This window comes from Miscanthus floridulus, chromosome 4 (genome assembly GCF_019320115.1).
Source record: "Miscanthus floridulus cultivar M001 chromosome 4, ASM1932011v1, whole genome shotgun sequence".
In the NCBI taxonomy this organism is placed as follows: Eukaryota; Viridiplantae; Streptophyta; class Magnoliopsida; order Poales; family Poaceae; genus Miscanthus; species Miscanthus floridulus.
The window spans coordinates 72,578,037-72,597,799 of record NC_089583.1 but is presented as its reverse complement, the minus strand read 5'-3'; the positions used below and the strand labels follow the sequence as shown (position 1 = coordinate 72,597,799).

General features: G+C 48.9%; 1 protein-coding gene and 1 pseudogene across 1 annotated transcript; both read right to left on the bottom strand.

The window, feature by feature from the left end:
* Nucleotides 1–938: 938 nt before the first annotated feature.
* Nucleotides 939–2,573, bottom strand: LOC136551718 (RING-H2 finger protein ATL46-like; annotated as a pseudogene).
* A 6,768-nt stretch (nt 2,574–9,341) lies between these two features.
* On the bottom strand, nt 9,342–13,432 carry LOC136551717 (probable inactive receptor kinase At2g26730). Its single transcript, XM_066543256.1, has 2 exons — nt 11,965–13,432; nt 9,342–10,041 (listed from the first exon to the last, which is right to left on the bottom strand). The coding sequence occupies exons 1-2, from the start codon at nt 13,430–13,432 to the stop codon at nt 9,437–9,439; spliced, it is 2,073 nt and encodes a 690-aa protein (XP_066399353.1). The 3' UTR covers nt 9,342–9,436.
* Between the last annotated feature and the right edge of the window lie 6,331 nt (nt 13,433–19,763).

Below are 19,763 nucleotides of genomic sequence, written 5' to 3'. Positions count from 1 at the left end.
AGCCACGATGATATAGTTTATCCTGATCTCTAAGTCTGCTAGTGAGATTCTTCATCGTTTTGTGCAGTCACACGTGCTCTCGTCGTCAGTGAAACATACACAAGTATCCGATTGGAGTCAGGATTCATGAAGAGCTTGGCCATGCCGTTTGCCTCGAAACCCCTAAATAAACAGCTGCGTGCATTTCCTGTCTACTTGACCAGCAGATTAATCAACACTATAATCCTGCCAGGTCAAACTAAACCTGCCTAGTAACTAGCAGAAAGGAATCTCGAATCATCATCATTTCAAAGATCAATACAATTACTTTCGTTTCAGTTGTCCCATGTACTTGCCTAGAAGACACTTCACTGTATAGCCTACACTGCAGTATGAGTTGCATTTGCTGCAACTTGCGAGTTGCTGAGTTAGCTGCAAGCAAGCAGCCCCCACTTGGATACTCCCAGTATTCATCATGCATCATCTAGCTTCTTCTTCTCCAAAGGTTGGTGTGGTCCAGTTAAGTGACAGTATGCTGTGCAACTAACTCCTACTACGGCACGGAGCATGGAGCTCAGTCATCTGCAAAATGGCCAGCAGTTGCAGGGTTTTATTGTTAGTAGATGGGTTAGCTGGCCATCTACTTTTCAGCAATCATTAAGAGGTTACTCCTACTAACCATGTTCTCCCCACCTTCCCTAGTTACTGAGCATCAACGGGACAGGTTACTTAGGGCATATTATTGTAAGAGAAAAATATTATTCATTGGTTGAAAAAATACGGATTATAAGGCAAGCGAACTAAAGCAATGACAGGTGAGAGGACCGTGGGGAAGGGTGCCACAGTAATCTGACTGGAACTGAACTCTGCCATCTTTTTGCTGCACAGCAGTACACAAACAAGCACGAGATGAGTTAACACGAGAATATTCCGGCGCAAGTACAAAGTTATGGGCTTTATGTGTGTGTTCTGCACTGCCAGCCTGCCGGGATTAACGTTAGTCATGAAATCGAAATATATGGCACAAAATGATCCAGATGAAGTTCGCCCAAAAAGAAGTTTTTTTTTTTTTTTGTATTTTTGCATGACTGGTTGTTCGTGGAATGATTTCACCAGCAAAATTCTACCAAGCCGCTAGTCAACAAGGTGAAGCTAGACATACATGTGTGTATGCGTGTGTGTCGGTTGTCTGTCTACTACTGTATGATCAAGTGTCGCTGTGTTGCCTCGTGTTTTCGCTGGCATGATCGTCCTTGCCCGCCGGCGCCCACGGCAGGCCGTCGTCGGCGCAGAGGCCACCGGGCAGCCGCTTGCTGCCGCGCCACTGCCAGATCTTGGACACGGAGAAGCTGTCGCCGCGCGCGAACACCTTCTTGCCCTGGTGCTGCTCGTCGCCGCTGCTCGCCGCGGTTACTGCGGCGCTGGGGCCGCACGCGGTGCCCGCATTGCCGTGCCGCAGGTGCACGGACACCAGCAGGTGCTCGTCGGCGAGCACGTAATGGTAGGAGCCCATCGAGTAGCACCTCCGCCGGTCGATGCGGCTGGTGGCGCCGGTGCTGGAGCTAGAGCTAGACTCGGCGGCGTCGTCGGCGGCGTTCTTGAACCGGCCGAGCCTGACCGGGAGCACGACGCTGCTGCTCGCGGCCTCGGAGGCGTCTGGCGCCGCCTGATCCTGCTGCGGCTTCTGCTCCTCGACGTCCGGGCCGACGGATGATGGCTGCGCGTCCGCGGCGAGGTGGCGCGCGGACAGTTTGGTGCGGCAGAGCGGGCAGGTGGCGCTAGAGCGGAGCCAGACGTCGATGCAGGCGACGTGGAAGGCGTGGCCGCACAGCGGGAGCAGGCGGAGCCGGTCGTGGTCCGCGAACTCGCAGAGGCAGACGGCGCAGTCGAACGGCCGGGCCGCCTTCTCCTTGCCCTTCCTGCTGGCGGCGGCGGCCGTCCAGGACAGCTCGCCGTACGCGAACTCCGGGAGCGCGTCGATGGCGGCCTGGCCGAGGCCGCCGCCGCCGCCGCTGGAGCCGGCGCCGTCCTCGTGCGCGGGGAAGAAGAGGTGCTGCAGCTGGCGCTCCCCGGCGCCGGCGCTGGCTTGGTGGCTCTTGAGGAAGAGGCGGCGCAGGACGTGGAGCAGGCCGGAGACGAGCAGCACCACGGCCAGGACCACCGTGATGAACAGCACCGCAGGCGTGATCCTCGACGCCGCGGCGGAGGCGGCGGACGGTGGCGGCCGGGCCCCCCTCCCGGTCGTCGTCGCGGGGGCGTCCATCGCCGGCGCCGGCGCGGGAGCCGAATCCTCCAGCAACACGCGCGGCATTGTAACGCCTCCGCCGCCGAAGCCGCCGCGGCCCAAGAAGTGCGCATTGGCACCGCTGCTCCTGATATCGCGCGCAAGAAGAAACCTGCCGCCGGCCCTCCTCAGTCCCGCCGCCGCCGCCATCTTGGTCTTCCTGCTGGTGCCCCTCTCGCTCCCTGGCTCGCCACCAGTGCAGCCGCACTCATCCGCTGTCCGGCCTGGGCAGTGGCCGCTATATAGACGGCGGAGCGATGTATCAGGTGAGGTAGAGCGATCAGGCACCAAACCGGGACAAGGAAGCCATGGACAATGGAAGGAGTAGGAAGCACCAAGCAAGTCAACCAGGGCCCGGGAGCGAGCAAAGCTAAGCTTCGGAGAAGCTTTGGATGGATATGATATATAATAATATGGCGCTCCGCTCGCAGGCAGTCGCTGGTACCAACTCGCTCGTCGCACGCAGCCGTGTTGGTGCGTGGTAGGCTAGCTGATCGTGCTGCAGTTGGGGAGGCGTTTTCTATTGCGCGCGGCCCCGGGCCGCCTCGGGTGTTGGAAGTGGAAAAAGATGCGGTGCCGCCGCGGCGGCATGTGAAGCCTGAGAGCTGAAGCGCTGTCTCGTGCCTGTGCTGCTGGAGCGCTGGTGCGCAGCGGTGGCAGCCGGCGCGGCGGGGTTGGGGTTTGGGTTGGGCTCCTGTCCTCGCTTGGGATGCACGGAAAGCGCGAGGGAATTAAGAGGGAACAGCACGTCAGCGTTGGAGGTGGTTGGGCCGATGGATCATGGACGCCTGATGGGCGCCCCTGCCCTGCCTTCCCCTGTACACCGCGCCAATGCATCGCCGTGGCTGGAATTTCGGGGCGATACCATAACCATAAATGGCCGCGACAACGACACGGGTAGTTTAGGGCTCACTGACGCCACGCCACTCGCCATCCCTCGCCACGGGATGACTAGGCGTGCGTGGCCACCGTCGAATCGACGTTGCCCGCCCGTCGCATCGAACGGCTCTCGAATTTCAACAGCTTGTTCCTGCCGCCGGGACCCCTAAACCCGCACGGACGGACCACCCTTGACAAACCTCCATTCCGTTCGTCCCCTCTCGAGTTTTCCCACGGCGGATTGGGTGGCCCGGTTCATTCCGCGGCGGGTGCGTGCCGCCACCCCGGCCGCCCGTCGTGTACCGCGCCGGGTCAGCATCGCGAGCGCCGTACGTGTCAGGACGGTTGGGGTCGACGGTGCACGGGCCAGCAGGGCCCAGGGGTTCGGTGATGACGTCGATCTGACCGCGAACCGAACGCCGTCGTCTCGACCTGTCGCCGCCGCGCACTGCTGGAGCTGGAATCGAGCCACGCCGCACGCCACTGGCATGAGCGCCAGGCCATCATCAGCACGATTACTGTAGCTCGCGAGGCACACCGCCGGATTCGGACAGCGGAGGCAGAGATTCATCAGGGCCAGCCGGCCAGGGGTGGTTGGCTGCTGCGCCATGGCTAGCGCTAGCTTCCAGTTCCACTGGCCCCCCTCGTCGTGTACGGTTACTGTGCATGTATCCTGGCTGCCTGGCTGGTGTGTTAGGTTTATGTGCTGCCAATTAGTCAAACCCCAGTCTGGTTTATCGGCAACCCCCTGCGCCGCAGCTTGTTGTTGCGTGTATCTTGGCTGCGCGTGTGCCAATCAGCCATGCATGCATGATTACGTTTTGGTGCATATGGAAACATGCGTGTGGACACACAAGTGAGGGATAGAGATTAGAGAGGGAGACCAATTGTCGATCGCAAGTCAACTGTAATCCCCCACACTTATATGATTTGGCGCATATTTAATTTGTAGGCTGCGCCATTTTCGTTTTATCCTTTTTTTATTTTATCTTCGGGATTGGATTATCTGGTATGCACAAGATAGAATGAAGTAACATGCTAACGCGTTGGGTTTGTAGTGTGCGCCATTCATAACTGGATAAGGTCATCATCAACGACGACCAGGCGCCGTCGTCCTGAATAAATACATGTATTTTTCCCTGTTCGTTTGGTACGTAGTTAATGGATAAATTGATCCTCGCTCGTCTTCTGCTGTTGAGGTTTTCGATTAGATAAATTTCTTCTTTTTATATGGACGTTGTTGACTATAAATGCTCGATAGAGTTTCATCACGAAGAATCTTGTGTATCGCCATATCGGCACTACCGAGAGATATCAATTTCGGTAACGCTAGGAAGCCGGATGATGGGCGCGACACCAGCCCAACAACCTTTCACTCCTCCGTTTATTAAAAAAAAATTACTCGTCCACTTATTACTATACTTGTTCCTATCGCTCCTATTCGCTCGCCTGCTACCTCTAAAGGCAGCGCTCTGCTCATCCACTTATTTCTATCCACTTGTTCCTATCGCTCCTATCTGCGCTCGCCTGCCGCCTCTGAGCGCAGCGTTCGGCCGCTTCCCTGCCAGGTGCAGTGCGCGACCATTTCCAAGGCGCAGCGCTCGGCCGCTGGCCCTACTAGGCACGACGCGCTCAACGCTCGGCTAACGGCCGCTGCCTCCTAGCCGCGTCATGAGGCTGATGCCTCCCTTCCGCGTCGTGCGGCCGACGTCTCCCTTCCGCGTCGTGTAGCCATCGCTGCCATGCTGCCACCTCCAAGCGTCGCTGGACTGCTACCTCCAGTGAACTCCACACGCTAATATGCCTCCATTCTCCCGGGCAGCAAGGAGATGTTGCGCTGCGCTGAAAGCGCATATTGCAAGCGTATGTTTCAATTGTTTCAGAGGTATGTTGTAAGTGCTACATACGGATGTTGCAAAAGTAGATTGGGATGTTTGCACATGTTACATGTGTTGCAAGTGTTTTAGATGAATGTTGCAAGTGTATTGTTCCAATTGTTTCAGCTGTTTCAGACGTATGTTGCATGTGTTTTATCTGAGTGTTGTATATATTTTCACACATATGTCGCAAGTGTTCCATCCGGATGTTGCATATGTTTCACACATCTGTCGCAAGTGTTCCGTCTGGATGTTGCATATGTTTTGCAATGTCTACACACATGTTTTCCTAGTGTTTCAGACGTATGTTGCAAGTGTTTCAATTGTTTCGAACGTATGTTGCAAGTGTTTCATCTAAATATTGCAAAAGCAGATCTGGTGTTGCACATGTTGCAGTAGGACCCATCTGCAGCAGCCACCTGCTGTAGCTACTGGGCTCGTCTGTATGCATGTGGGTGTGGAGGGGGGCACCACGGTGTGTGGGCGCGGGACACGGAGCAATGCGGACACAAAGCGTGCCCAGGACATGGTGCGGGCGCGAGACGCGGAGCGACATGAACCACGGTGCGGCGCGTGGGACACAAAGCGGCGCGGGCCTCCACGTGACGTAGGCACAGCAGGTGCGGGCGTCCGGAAGGTAGCCCTATTCAGACGTTTGGGTGCTAGACTGGCCCTATCAATTTTTGTGTGGTTGTCTCCGGTAGGTCCTTAAAGTGCATTTTTAATTAGTTCATTAAACTTGTCTTTGTGTATCTAGGCTCCTAACTTTTCTTGAATAGGGCAGGAACTTAATGACAAAGCGATCATTAGTCTACTCTTCACTATCTTTGGCTTCATCACCACCACTACTAATGAAGTTGTGGCCTTTGATGTGGAGAATGATATGATGAAGGCATGGGGTGAGGATAGTGAGTTGGTGACGGATGCCACAGTAGATTGGAACACACAGAGAGGATGAGAGCTAGAAGAGAGAGGGAGAGTGTAGATGGAGCGCTACAGACCAATATGGAGGGGGGGGGGGGCAGATTAAAACTCGTTTGAATCTAGATGACACTAAAATGTTTTTTTAGTTCTGGACCTGAATGACACCCAAGACAAGTTCGGGCAGACCCAGTGCCGGAGGCTCCCACATGAGTGGGGTCTGGGGAAGAGAAAAACCGAGGCAAGCCTTCCTCCCATAAAATATGCGGAGAGGTTGCTTCGAACCCATAACTTGGTGACTCAGTGAGACAGCTCTCACCACTGCACCAGGCCTGCCCTTCCAAAAAAAAAATGAAGTCAGGGTCCGGTAACACTACGATACAAGTTTAGGGAATGCTTGTGCATTTCTCTTTTTCTTATTTATGAAATAGTCAACGTGTTTCTAGCGTAATATGGATATCTTGTCAATAGTGAAGATAAGTCACCAACAAACATTAGAGCAACTCTTGTGAAGTCTTGGCAAACTGAGGGAAAGAGAAAAGCCATCATGGTTTTCAATAATGCGTACACGAAATCTCCATAAATCAAACCCAAAAGACGGTTTGAAACTATCGCAATGAGCGTACGGCGACCGGCGAGAGGAGCACACTCGAGAAGTCCCGGCCTCTCACGAGAATTATTGTTTATGGGTGTGCCATGAATCGCTGTTCACTCTGGAGGTGTCAAAGCCTGTTTTCGTTCCTATTTTGCTAGACGCCATGGTTCGACTGTACATTTAAGACTGGAGCTTCCTTTTACCGTGCTTGTCATTCCATAAGTGTGCAATGGTTCGTTGGCCACGGAGACAGCCGGTGCCTGCTGGCAGTGCATGGTGATTGGAAAATGGAAAGGATCTAGTTCTCTGATTCGGTTTTGGATGATTAATAACATCATAACTATTAAGATTAACACGTGTTTTTAATTGGGTCACAAGAATAAGCAGCCTGTTCGCTTGTTCAGCCGGAAACAATATTTTTCTCTCACACCAAACCAGCCAGCAGTAAATAATCCACGATCGTTTACGGCCTCCCAAACAAGCTGAAGGTTTATTGTTATTAGTCTGTATGGGTAAAGATTAAAAATGTATTAGTTCTTAGTCTTATTTGGTGTTGAGATACTTAGAATGTTCTTTTGACCAAAACATGCATATTTGTATTTGTTTGTAGGAGTAGATCTATGCCGTTTCAAAGGATGCCAAGTGTTACGGGAGTCTCTCTACTAGCGAGTCAAGTTCAAGTATTAGACTACGTGCTGATGTAAGCCAATTTTAAGAGTATATGTACATTAATTCCTGCACGTTCAGTGGCAAAGTATGCACCTACGTACTTTTGGCCAAGTGCGTAACGTCGTCCGTGTAGAAATGATGAGGAAAGCTCATGCAAAGTAGATTTAGTCTTTAAAATTTCCCTTATAATATGTAGTCAATTGCTAAAATATTAATATTATCTTAGAGTCACTTTGAACACAAATCTATTGATACAAGTTTAACCTCCTAAACCTGCATATAATTTGTGAAACTTTTGGGTAAAAGTTGTAAAAAGATTATGTAACTATTACTCTTGAATGGGGGACTAGGGAGTACTAGAAAAAGATAGTATCAGCATCTTTGCTTCGTCAAACTTTTGAGTGAAATTGTTTAATCCGGATGCATTAATTTGCTAAGAGAAACGCTAAATGACACTTGAGTGTTCCGCTCCCTCTCAACACTTATTCTTCTTCCTCTCATTTTTCTCCATCTCCGGCATCTCCTCCTCTTCTTTCAGAACTCTGACGGGCTTATAAGGGGCTCGGGAGAGGCAAGCCAGCCAGATGGGAGGGCGGCGGTTATGGTTTTGGTAGCGGAGGAGGCGGGGGGCACCCATGGCCATAACGGCAGGGGGGGGGGTGGAAGAGATTCGTGGCCGTGGAGCTCCAGTGAGACCTTACCACGGCGACGATGCGTCACGCTTGAGGAAAAAGAAACTGTGAAGAAAAAATGAGTGTTTTTGGCCTTGGAAACACTCAAGTGCCCTGTAGACGAATCCCTTTGCTAAAGGAAACTGTTTTCGCAGAGAAACATGAGAACTCATGCCAAAACCAAAAATGTTTCTCGGATCCTCCTAAAACCTAGAAACCAGAGAAAACCCGTTTCTCGTGAGATTCAAAATTATTCTCTCTAAAAAATGTTTCTTCGAGAGAACAAACTAAATGAAACAGTTTGGACTTTTGACAATAGTCATCATATAGCATTCGCTATGATCGGTAGAAGTTGCACGGAACACAAGCCAACAACTCACACTATTTTTGAGTTTTAACTTTTTAACTTCTTTTATTTACATATCACACATGCTGTAATGAATGCATGTCAACCAAGGACAGCTCCATTAAATTACGTGCACCGTCCTTTAAGTCAACTGATGCCGTGAATCTATCTCAACTTGGCAAAGGATATCAATTTTAATACTCAGTTAATTAATTTGAATATTTAGGAAATTTTGAGAGTGCATCATATCTTATATTTATCAAACAAAAGTGCTACCTCGCGAATGGACCTGTGGTCCAATGGTAGGGCTATCTAGTGGGGCGCTACTCACCAGGGTTAATTTTAGGGTACACGCACATGCGCGCGTTCGGTGATACTGTACGTTTCCTAGAATGTATCAATATCTATAACTTTAAATTTCAAATTAGCTTTATTAAATTCTCCATATGAATATATCTTGATAGTATATGTATTGAAACTTATGTTAACATATTTAGTAAAAATAGTTTGCCAAATCCATTAAAGTTTGACCTAGGATAAACGTACGTAAGCTATAATTTAGAATTGAGGAGTATATATTATTACTGTGTAAACTAGCAACCAAATTAAAGTCTTCTTTCACCTTTCAGATTCCTCGTTTACCAATGGTAGCAAGGCAATCACATCACATAGACGCAAAACAAGTCGATAGTCAGTAAAGCCGGACAACATTTCGTATTGATCATCTCTGATCTCGTTTCGCTCTTTGCGTACGTCCATGAAAGGAACAATACGCACCTAATTACGCCAGAAGACATACATTTAAGGAACACCCATTATGTAGGTAGAGTATGGTTCAAGACATGATATACTTCCTAGCTACCTTGTCCATCATGTACATCTGTACACATTATTGGCTTTTGTATTGTGCCGTTTAATGAAAATTTGGACCAGCAATCAAATTTTTTGAGATGGCTTTGTTTCATCGGCGGAATCAATACAATGAAGCAAACAGTACGTAGTTTGTTACATACAAAGTGTCTATGTTCAAATGCATCAGCATACGTGTTCTACTGAATTTTCAACTAATGTAACGGCCATCTCTTTGTGAATAACTAAAGATGTTTACGTGTAATACTGCCATCAGAGATTTTAAGACTAGTATCTCTCTCACAGAGTACCGCGCCGCAGTGGTCGATCGAGTCGAGTTCTCAGATCCGCGTTCAATGGCATCCATCACGCCTCCAAGGAGAAGGACCTGTCGTCCTCGTCGCGGATGGAATTGATCATGCTGGCGACCTCCCGCATTGTCGGCGGCGGGGCAGAGCTGGGGGAGGCGTCGACGCACCGCATCGCGACCTGCAGCAGCCGCACCATGCGCTGCTCGGTGGACCCGACGCCGCTGCCGGCGAGCAGCGCGCGGTCGAACACCTCGGCGGTCCACTCCTCCCGGATCACCGAGGTCACCCACCGCGCCAGCTCCGCGCCGTTGCCCTGCGCGGACGTCGCCTTCCCCGTCAGCAGCTCCAGCAGCAGCACGCCGAATGCGTACACGTCGGCGCGGAACGCCGCGGCGCTGTCTCTCCCGGCCGAGGGCGGCGCGGTGATGCCGTACTCGCTGATGCACGGGTCCATGCCGGCCGTGAAGAGGACGTTGGAGGCCTTGAGGTTGCCGTGCGCGATTGGGGCGTCGGCTGCGGCCTTCTCACCTGACGAGGAATTGGAGCTCGCGCCGCCGCCGCGCAGGGTGGTGTGCATGAACACCATGCCGTCAGCGACCTTGGCGGCGATGTGGAGGCGCGCCGGCCAATCCAGGGGGCCCTGGCTGTTCTCTATGGAGCCTGCACATTTGCATTTTTGTGAGACTCTGAAACTACTGAAACTTGAAAACTACTGTACATACGTCAAAGTGAAAGAAAACAGATAATGATACTCTGAATGTGATTGGAGTTTCATGCAGAGAAAATACTAGTTACTCCCTTTAATTTAAATATATGAAGTTTAACAAAAATCTGCCATGAACATCATATTATTCAACACATTCAAACTACCGAATTTGCATATTCATTTCTAGTGTTAGGGTCTGTTTGATACACACATGACTAGTTACTACTTGGAACTAAAATTAGCCTAAATTTGCTATGGTTGGCTAGCTAGTTGGCTAACAACTAGTTAAAGATTTTGCTAAACAATTAGCCTACCTATTAGCTTTACATTTTCAATGCATTAGAGCTATTTTTTTTGCTAGCTAGCAATTAGCTCATGTATCAAACTTGCCCTTATTCAGTGCTTAACTTTTGCTAGTTTACCTATTTTACCACTATTGTCCCCACTAATATTCATGTCAAGCTAAGCTCCGCCACTATTCGAAGGAGAGACATTATCATAGTAGTGCTCCGTACTATGTGACAACTGACAAGTCTATATTTACTGAAAATGGGTTGGGTATTGCAAAGTGAAATGGACTAAGCTAAGGTTATGGGCTCCAACAATTTCAGCTCAGAAAGGATGGATGCACGAATCGTCGGCTGAATTCGGCCCAAACTAGAATTTGACAAGGCATGGGCTACTTTGCCTAGTTGAACTATGATGAGTTGCTCACAGCAGTTCATCCTTTTTTTTTTCTAAAAAGAGAGCAGTTCAGCGTTTGGGGCTTTGGGCTGAACAGATCACATTGACCAAAAGAAAATTAGTAGTCCTCGACTAATCAGGACTTTTTACTCCTCTCATAAAATAAACTGAAAGGGCTTTGTTTATAAGAAATTGTTCGTTCTCGTAGAAACATGAATGGAAAGTTTTATATCCCAATCGAAACATAATAAGCGGTTTGCACCTAAATATACCGTGAAGGAAAGCCAAAATAATATCTGACCCCAAACCGTGGAGATAATCCCACATATTTTGAACATCGCTCACTGATTTGTAAAAATGAAATGGATTTCATTTATCTTTTATTTATCTATTTACGCCCATGCATAAAAAGTAAAAACAGAGCCTGACAACGCACCAAAAGAGAGCGGAGTTGTCGCAGGCGAAGGCTTTGGGTGGACTTATGGTTGCTGCGGCTGATTTGTAGGGCTGATTTATTGTGAGAGAAAAACAATGTTTCATATTTAAAAACAGAATTGTTATAAGTCAGTCGGTTGATTTAGCCCCTAGCGACATGCGATTTTGTGGCCGTCAGATCAGGAATCGCACGGTCGCGGTGCTCCATCTGTTGGTCACGCGAGATGAGCTGCCGGTCCCCACCACATGCTCTTGCTCCAGCTTTCCAGGTGCCGGTCGTCCAGAATACACGCACATACGTCCGTGGTTGGTCCATGTACGCCCGCGTCTACGCCCGTGTATAGTTCCAGCGGAATACACATAGTATGTACCGTGTACGCCTAGCCCAGATGTAGATTTGTATTTTTTCTGAAATTTGTGAATAATTTGTGAACAATTTGATGATATTTGTAAATAATTTGATATATATTTATCTGATATCTGAAATCCATATAAATAATTTATAATTTTTTCTAAAAAATTTGGCATATATTTGTGTTATTCTCAAATTACACCACTGTATCCATTAAATTACACTGAACAAGTTATTGTAAATATAGTAATAATTTAATGTAAACATAGGTAGAAGACCTTGTGAGTGTATAGAAAAAATTCAGTTGATAGCCGAAACAAAAATAACTTAATGTCACGTAGACAGATAAAAACTTTTAAAAAGTAGGGCTATCCTAACTTAAGCGAATAGAGCCGAAGAAGGTTACCGTGCAGGAGCTTGGCGAGGCTGCCGTTGCTCTGGAACTCGTACACCACCAGCTTCTCCTGCATGGCGCAATAGAACGCCAGCGGCGGCAGCACGGCCGGGTGCTTGGCGAGCCCGACCCGCTCCATCAGCCGGCGGAACTCCTCCTCGTCCACCGCCGCGTCCTTCACGCGCTTCACCGCTAGCGCCGCGCCGCCCGGCACGACGACCTTGTACGAGCTCCCGAACCGGCCCCGGCCCAGCAGCTCCGCGGGGGACTTGAGCAGGTCCTCGAACCGCAGCTCCTTGGCCGCCGCCGCCGCGGCGTTGGACGTGATCGAGGCCGTGCCCGAGCGGCTCAGCACCACCAGCGAGGCCGCCGGCGCGCCGCCCGCGTCGGCGGCCGCGCTGTGATCGCCCGACGTCGGCAGCGAGTAGGCCGGCGTCTTGCTCGGGCTCGTGGCCGTCGTCGTGGTCGTGGTCGTCGTCAGCCTGCTGCTGTCGTACACGCCCCTCCTGCCTCCGCCGGACTTGGACTTCAGCCCCAGCTTGCTCCGCTTCTTCTTGAAGCAGATCCTGTATAGGACGAAGGCCAGTATGGCGGCGCCCAGGAGGACGTACCCGAGGTACATGACGATCTTACGCGCCGTTTTTTTCTTGTTGTCCATGCCATTGTCATTGTCATCGCCCTTGCCGTCGTCGGCCTCGGAGCCCGAGCTTGGCGCCGGAGGGGGCGGCGGGCAAGGAGCGAATAAGGTCCCGCCGCATATGCCAGCGGCGTTAGGCCAGAACCTCTCTTGGCCGAATCTGGTAGCGTTCTTGGGGATTGATCCGGTGAGGTTGTTGTTGGACACGTCGAAGCTGAGGCCTTGAATGTTGCTGAGGTTGAAGTCCGGGATCGTGCCGTTGAAATGGTTGTCGTTCGCCAGGAACCTCACCAGCCCAAGCTTGCTGAGGTCTCCGGGAAGTTCGCCAGAGAAGTTGTTTCTGGAGACTTCAATCACCTGTAAGCTCTTCAACTGGGCGACGGAAGGCGGCAGGTTACCTGAGAGCTGGTTGCCGCTGACGATCAGGTGGGTGAGGCCCGAGCAGGCCGAGATGCCCTCGGGGAGGCCGCCGCGCAGGCTGTTGTTGTAAAGGTTCACCACGCGGACAGCCGGCGCGGCGCAGAGAAGCGCCGCGTCGATGGTGCCGTTCAGGCCCTGTACATCAAGGTCTATCCTCTTGATGTGGCCATTGTTTCCACCTGCGTCGAAGCACTGGACAGTTTTGCCCCACAGCGAGATTTTGTTGCCGGGAACACACGGGCTGATCGACGCGTTCCACCCCAGCCTGATCGCCGTCTGGCCGCCGTCGTCCCCGGCCAGCGCGGTCAAGAAGCTGACGAGCGACGCCGTGACATCAGGCGATTCGTCACCTCGCACCCGACAAGGGCAACATGCAAGCAGCACTACGAGTGCTGCTGCAAGTGCAGTGAGAGCCTTCGCCATAAACACGGCTCAGCCTCAGGACGGAGCAGCAACAAGTGCCAAGAACTGATAAATAACCAGCGCCGGAGGAGGTGCTCAGGAGCAACGGCACGCGCTCCGTGCCTGATTGTCTAACGCCTACGAGCTGGACATGGCAAGCAAGTCTGAGATGCAAGGAGTTTGAAGCAACCGCGTGCGCGGGGTGTGAAAAGCTCGCGCCATAGCTGGCTCGTTCGAAGCGGACGACCGGGCGGAGGCTACGAAGCAGGGGAAGGGCCGGTCCGCCTTGTGCGCACGCGGCACAGCAGGGAGTCGGTCGCAGGGGACAGGAAGGTGCGGCCAAACGGCAGTGTTGGAGGGGCGCCAGGTGCCGGGCAGCCGCCTCCGTCCGCGTACGCCGGCCGGCAGCCCTGGGCGACGGCACGAACAGGTCCGGCACTCCGGTTAACGGGCATGTCGCCGTCGTCGTTGCTGAAAATATGTATCCCGATGTCGACAGGAATATTTCGGCTTGACGTAGCTGAACTCGACATATGTCTGAAGCTGTTGTTACTTGTGCTACTTATTAGTAGTTGGCTGGCACTGATGAGGCGAGCATGATCTGGTCAGGGGGTCGGGGTTTGCCATATTATCTTTGTATATCACTAGACACTAGACTCAGATTTGGTACTGATCCAACAGTGACAGCTCCGTATCGCATACGCGCCGGCCGCCATGGCGCCGGCGCGTCAGTGCACCAATGCGCCTTCACCTAGGGCCTATCCGTCCACTTCCCCATCCATAATAAGCCGGGATCGCCGGAGAAAAGAAAAGAAAAATACACTCCAAATTGTTCACACACAGGTAGACAAAAGAAATTGGGTCTTTTACTTATAGACCATTATAAAAGACCTCAATTCCTTTTGTACCGTTAAAAAAGTTCTGAAGATTTTTGAAATACAGCTCCAAACTTTTTTCCTTCCATGCCGCTGCTATTGCTTTGCATCTCATTTTAACGGGGATTCAGCTCTGTCAAGTGGGTCCAAGGATCCATGGCACCGAAAATGTCTATGGTACCCTCCCGTCGTTGGGCTTAACAAAACCAACACACCCTACTATCTTGTCTCTCACTCATTTCGTGTTGACTCATCTCCCATCCACTCGAGCTCTCTCTCTCTCTCTCACTCACTAAAACCCTAGCGGTGGCGGCAGTGGAAAGGAATAAACCAAACAAATCCCCCCTCTATTCGCTGCATGGGGTAAGAGGAGGACAGGTCTGAGATTTGGGGACGGATTGGACCGGGTGAGGAGGATGAATCATGAACAATGGAGCGGGTGGGCCTTGGGACTAGCTCCCAAATGGGTGAATTGTTCTCCTATTCGATTGATTCTCATTTCGCATAGTGTTGCTATATAGCTCGTAATGCATTGATTCATTAGGATTGATCTTGTTAGATGTATATAAACTCGTTGTTGTTCATATGTAGGATGGACCTAGAGACTAGCTATAACCAAGATATCAGGATAATTGCTTCCAATTTGTGTGCGCGGTGGTTTTCCATAAACAAAGTTATCGATTTTGACATCACAAATTTCAAAGACTTTGTGGATGATATTCTAGAGAAGTATCCATGCAGTTATGGTAATGTAGTGAAGGTCTTCTACTTCTATGCTGATAGCAAGGCCAACATTGAAACCAGTTCGGACAAAGACTTAGTTTAGATGTTTAGAAAACATAAGGCTACCAAGTGTTGTTTGTTGTCCGTTGCTTAATTTAGTCCTGCTAGTGAGCCACCTAGCATACCATCTAGGACAGTAACACTCAAGGATCAGTTGAAGTCCCATGCACACCCTCATTGGTGTTGATGGCCATTACACACCATTTTGACTATCAACATTGCACCAAAAGTGAATGTATGGGCAAAGAAAGTGCAACCTCCAAAGAAGGTAGATGAACTCGCCAAGAAGCAATCAAATCCCAAGAAGAATGAATAAACATGGTGGAAGAAAGAAGAACCTTCATCTATATCTTCTCCTCCTAGACTCGAAAAAGCGTCCACCAAGGAACATGGTGGAGAAGTCCCACTCAAGGACTCAAAACTATGAGCCCCATCGAAGGTAAAATCAGTAAGTATCCAATGTTTACTTCCATGCATTGTCTTATCTTTTAAATTTTCTAATGTTTAATTACTAAAATCAATTTTGTTAATGCATATAGCTTTGAAAATAACATATAAAAATCAGTTTTCCCTCTTACACGCTGTCTCCAAATGCTAGAAAATAAAAAAAATAAAATATATAGTGACCACGCTTTGCTGCTGGACATCCAAAATGGAGCGATTTGCTGGAGGACACTCTGGTTCTTGACAAATTTGATGGTGGACACTCCGCCCAATAAAATATTGATTTCAGGCTTTTGAGGAGAGAGAAGGATGGTAAAATGTCCTTCTCGCCCCTGACCCTTTCTTCAACCTTGGTCCGGCAGTTTCTTTTCTTTCTCGTCGGCGGTAGATCGAGTTGGAGCAGGTGCCGCGACCCTACTCTCGCGCGGCTCCAGTTGGAGCAGGTGCCGCCGCCCTGCTCTCCTCACACGCCGGCAGCCCTCCCCCACCCTGAGCTCCCGGTCCATCCCCCACCCCTAGATCCATGGAGGCGGCCAATCAACCACCCCGAGCTCCCCACCCCTTTCTCGACCTGGCAGGGAGGTGGGCAGTCTGGGCGGCTGGACTAGCCCGCTACAGTGTCCTAGCGCGGCCGGCGGTGGCCGATCGGGAATGTCGCCTGCGTCGTGTTCTTCCTCCGTAGCCAAGTCGAAGGGTGGCTGCGGCGTGGTTGTGCGGCGAGGTTGGGCGCGGGCGGCGTTGCGGCACAGCGGGTGGAGGAGGGTGATGATAGGGAGGCGCTGGACCGCGATGTCGTGCTGGCGCCGGACACCATCCTCAACCTCAGGCCGTGCATGCCCGCCCCACCCATTCATCTCAAATCACCGCGCCGCGTCACGGCACGAGGGACCATGGGGCCACCGTGATCCACGGGTGGCAAGTGATGAGCTACTCCTCCGATGCCGCTACACTCAGCTGACCGATGTGGCCCTACATAGTTGCACACTCATAGGTTGCCTCGGCTGTTGCTTCGCAAATCAGGAGCGCGGCGACCAAAGGAAGGAGACCAAGGTAGAAGAAAGGGGCAGGGGCGAAAAGGACATTTTACCATCCTCCTCTCTCCTCAAAAGCCATAAATTAATATTTTATTGGGCGGAGTGTCCACTAGTAAATTTGTCAAGAACTAGAGTGTCCTCCAGCAAATCGCTCCATTTTGGATGTCCAACAGCAAAGCGTGGTCACTTTCAGTGTCCAAGAGCCAATTTTCCCTAATAATAAAGATAAATAACAATAATAAAAACAAGTAGCATAATAATAAAATGACCATAAGACAAAGAAGTAGAGCCACCTCTTCTTGTGCCATGAACATGAGTAATCTCTGAAGAAGAAAACAACTCTTGCAAAAGACAAGCTTGGGGGAACTTGTCCCCGTCGAGGTATGAATCATAAACAACTTTTACATTTTTTCAATTTGTTGTAAATTTCACTCTGTCTTGGTCAAATTAAAATAGTCTTATGAATAAAAACTCCCAACCATAGGAATGACGTTTGATTTAACCTCTCACATTGAAATGCTGAATAGTTGCTTTGTCGATACTTTGCAAATTCTTAGTCTATAACTCGATACTCTTCTTATGTTTTGAGGTTGTTGGTTTAAGATCTTGCTATGAACCAAAGCTTTTGGTATGTGAATGCTAGACCTGAGTTTAAGTTGTTGTGGGATATGACATAGCAAAGAATAGAGTATGCTCTTATCTTGTCCAAAGTGCAATAAAATCGCCAGAGTATTTATTTCGAAAATACTTGCTAAAGTTCCTCAATGGTGTGAATCTCCTACTAGAGCCATACATGTTTCTACATAATATTAACTTTCTACAAAAGCTTCTTGTTTTGTTTTGAGCTTTATCTGGTAGTACACAGAAACATGCATGCCATCTTCTACCTCCAAATCACTCCATAAGCAATTTGATGCATCCATATGTAGCAACCACTCAAGTCAAAGAGGCATGGGATACAAAAGAGATATGAAAAAAAAGAGAGAAGAGAAAGAAAGAAAAAAGAAGAAAGATAGCCATGCTCTCATACAATACAAAGGTGCTAGAGAGAGGAGAATCATAAAAGTAGTACCGCTTCTACCATATCTTCCACACACTTACACTTCTTGATCTCATTGTACGACTCATTGCTCCTTCGATGTAAGTGTTTTACTTAGCAATATATGCAATACAAGTGTGCCTTACATTCATTCTCTACCTATGAACTCCACATATGCCAATAGGATGTAAAGGCTAACACTATGGACATGGTGAGTTTTCATACACCACTGAGAGACTTTTGAGTACCATTCAAGCAACTTAAGCTTGACTTTTCAAAAACTCATGAAACCTCTTGAAGATTTGATCAAACTAAGGATGGGAGAATGAACACTCTATCTAGTTGTTCTGTCTTTCAACTTCTCATAACAAGGTAAAAGCTATAAGCCCTATGATGACTAAGGTAATATGGGTGAGTTCCAATTACCAACTTATTCAAGTCAAGAGATAGAGTGTTGATTTGTATGCAAGTATTTGCGAGGCATTGATATTGTAGCAACTCCTAATCCAATGTTTTAAGTTTTCGTCTTTGCTCAAGACAAGCAAAAAGGCAAGCTTGGAGGAGCTTGCTGATGGCCATTACACACAATTCTAACCATCAACATTGCACTAAAAGTGAAGGTATAGTCAACATCATAGTGATGATCTTTGTTTCAAATAATGTGGTTCCACTTGTACTTGGAAAATTGTTTGAATGCAGGAATAAATGAAAAAATTTCATAAAATTAAACATCAGGAGAAAGTGTGATGTGGTAGGGCCACCAGGGACCACCTAGTGGGGGCTAGCCAACCTTACCATGGGTCGCCCAACCTGGCCCCATCGGGTGCTACGTTACTGATCCGTGCCAAAGCTGAGGAAACACACTTTGGAGACATCCCATGCATTGATCTAAAGTCGGTTTGATCCAAGGGCTTAGAAATAACTTCACAAGGATTATGGCAAACTTTGTCATCGACCCGACGCCCTATGTTTAGAAGGGCTAGAAGTTGAGAACTAGGAGCTCCTGGCTTGTGGCCGCATCATCATCTTCGGCAATCCGCCATGCAGGCATGAAGACTACACAGCTTCCTCTGTCAATTCTAGCACAAGGAATTTTTTTAGAGCTGAAGGCACCCAATTACTCTTGAGCCTCCTCTGCCCTCTACTAATCGCTCCATTGTGCTTGCTGATCAAAGTTTACACAGCTTGGAGAGTGACTCACAAATCTGGGAGCTTGCAAGTATGCTTGGTCTGCATACTGCAATTAGGCCTGCTCCATTTGTGGAAATGTTGCTTGCTGAATTTGCAGAAATGGGCATGGCACTGCACCAGCAACTTCCAATGAAGCGACCTGCAGTGATGCTAATTATGAGGTTCAATCCTATATCCAGTGACACCTGGTAACTTCAGTGTGACAACCCACTATGGGGAATGTTGACATTTCTTAGCATCACTTTTTACTAGGTTGTCATCCTTAGCATGATGTCAGAATGCGTGGTTGGTAATTATTAATGACACTTGTAAACTTAGAGAAAATTATATATGTTAAAGTAAAGTATTTGCAAGCGCACAGATAATATACCATTATAGCATTTCACCCGAGAGTATACCGAGTATTATTATTTATATTTTATCCACAGGGAGGAGCTATGGGATTGTTGGCAAAGCGATATTGACAAATATATATACTTATGATAAAAACCACTCTCATGCTATGGCAGGGGTAAGTCAAATGATGAATAAATGATAAGTATGAAGCTTTGATAATAATTCCAGAGATAGAAATAGAGACTCATAAAATATAGTATGGCTAGGCGGAGATTAGGCAAGAGCAAAAGATTCCTAGGTCATTCCTTATTTACTAAATCTTTTATACACCCAAGTATATACACTCTCATCTATAACATAATTAACTTTGGATCTATGCATAAGGAACATTAATAAGGAAAATCAAGAATAGAGCTTGTCTCCCTTCGCAACCGTGTTCTACTTGCTCTACAAACGGGGAGTGGACTACAAAGGACTCAATGGAAGTGTCACATCCGTGATCTACCACATGACCTAGAGTGCAGAATGCATCCACAGGTAAACAATATCTAAGCACCATGCTTACATAATGTCAACCACTTAACCCACACACATCTTGGGCTAAGTGCTTTGTGAACATATGCATACACTCATTATCAATCACAACTATA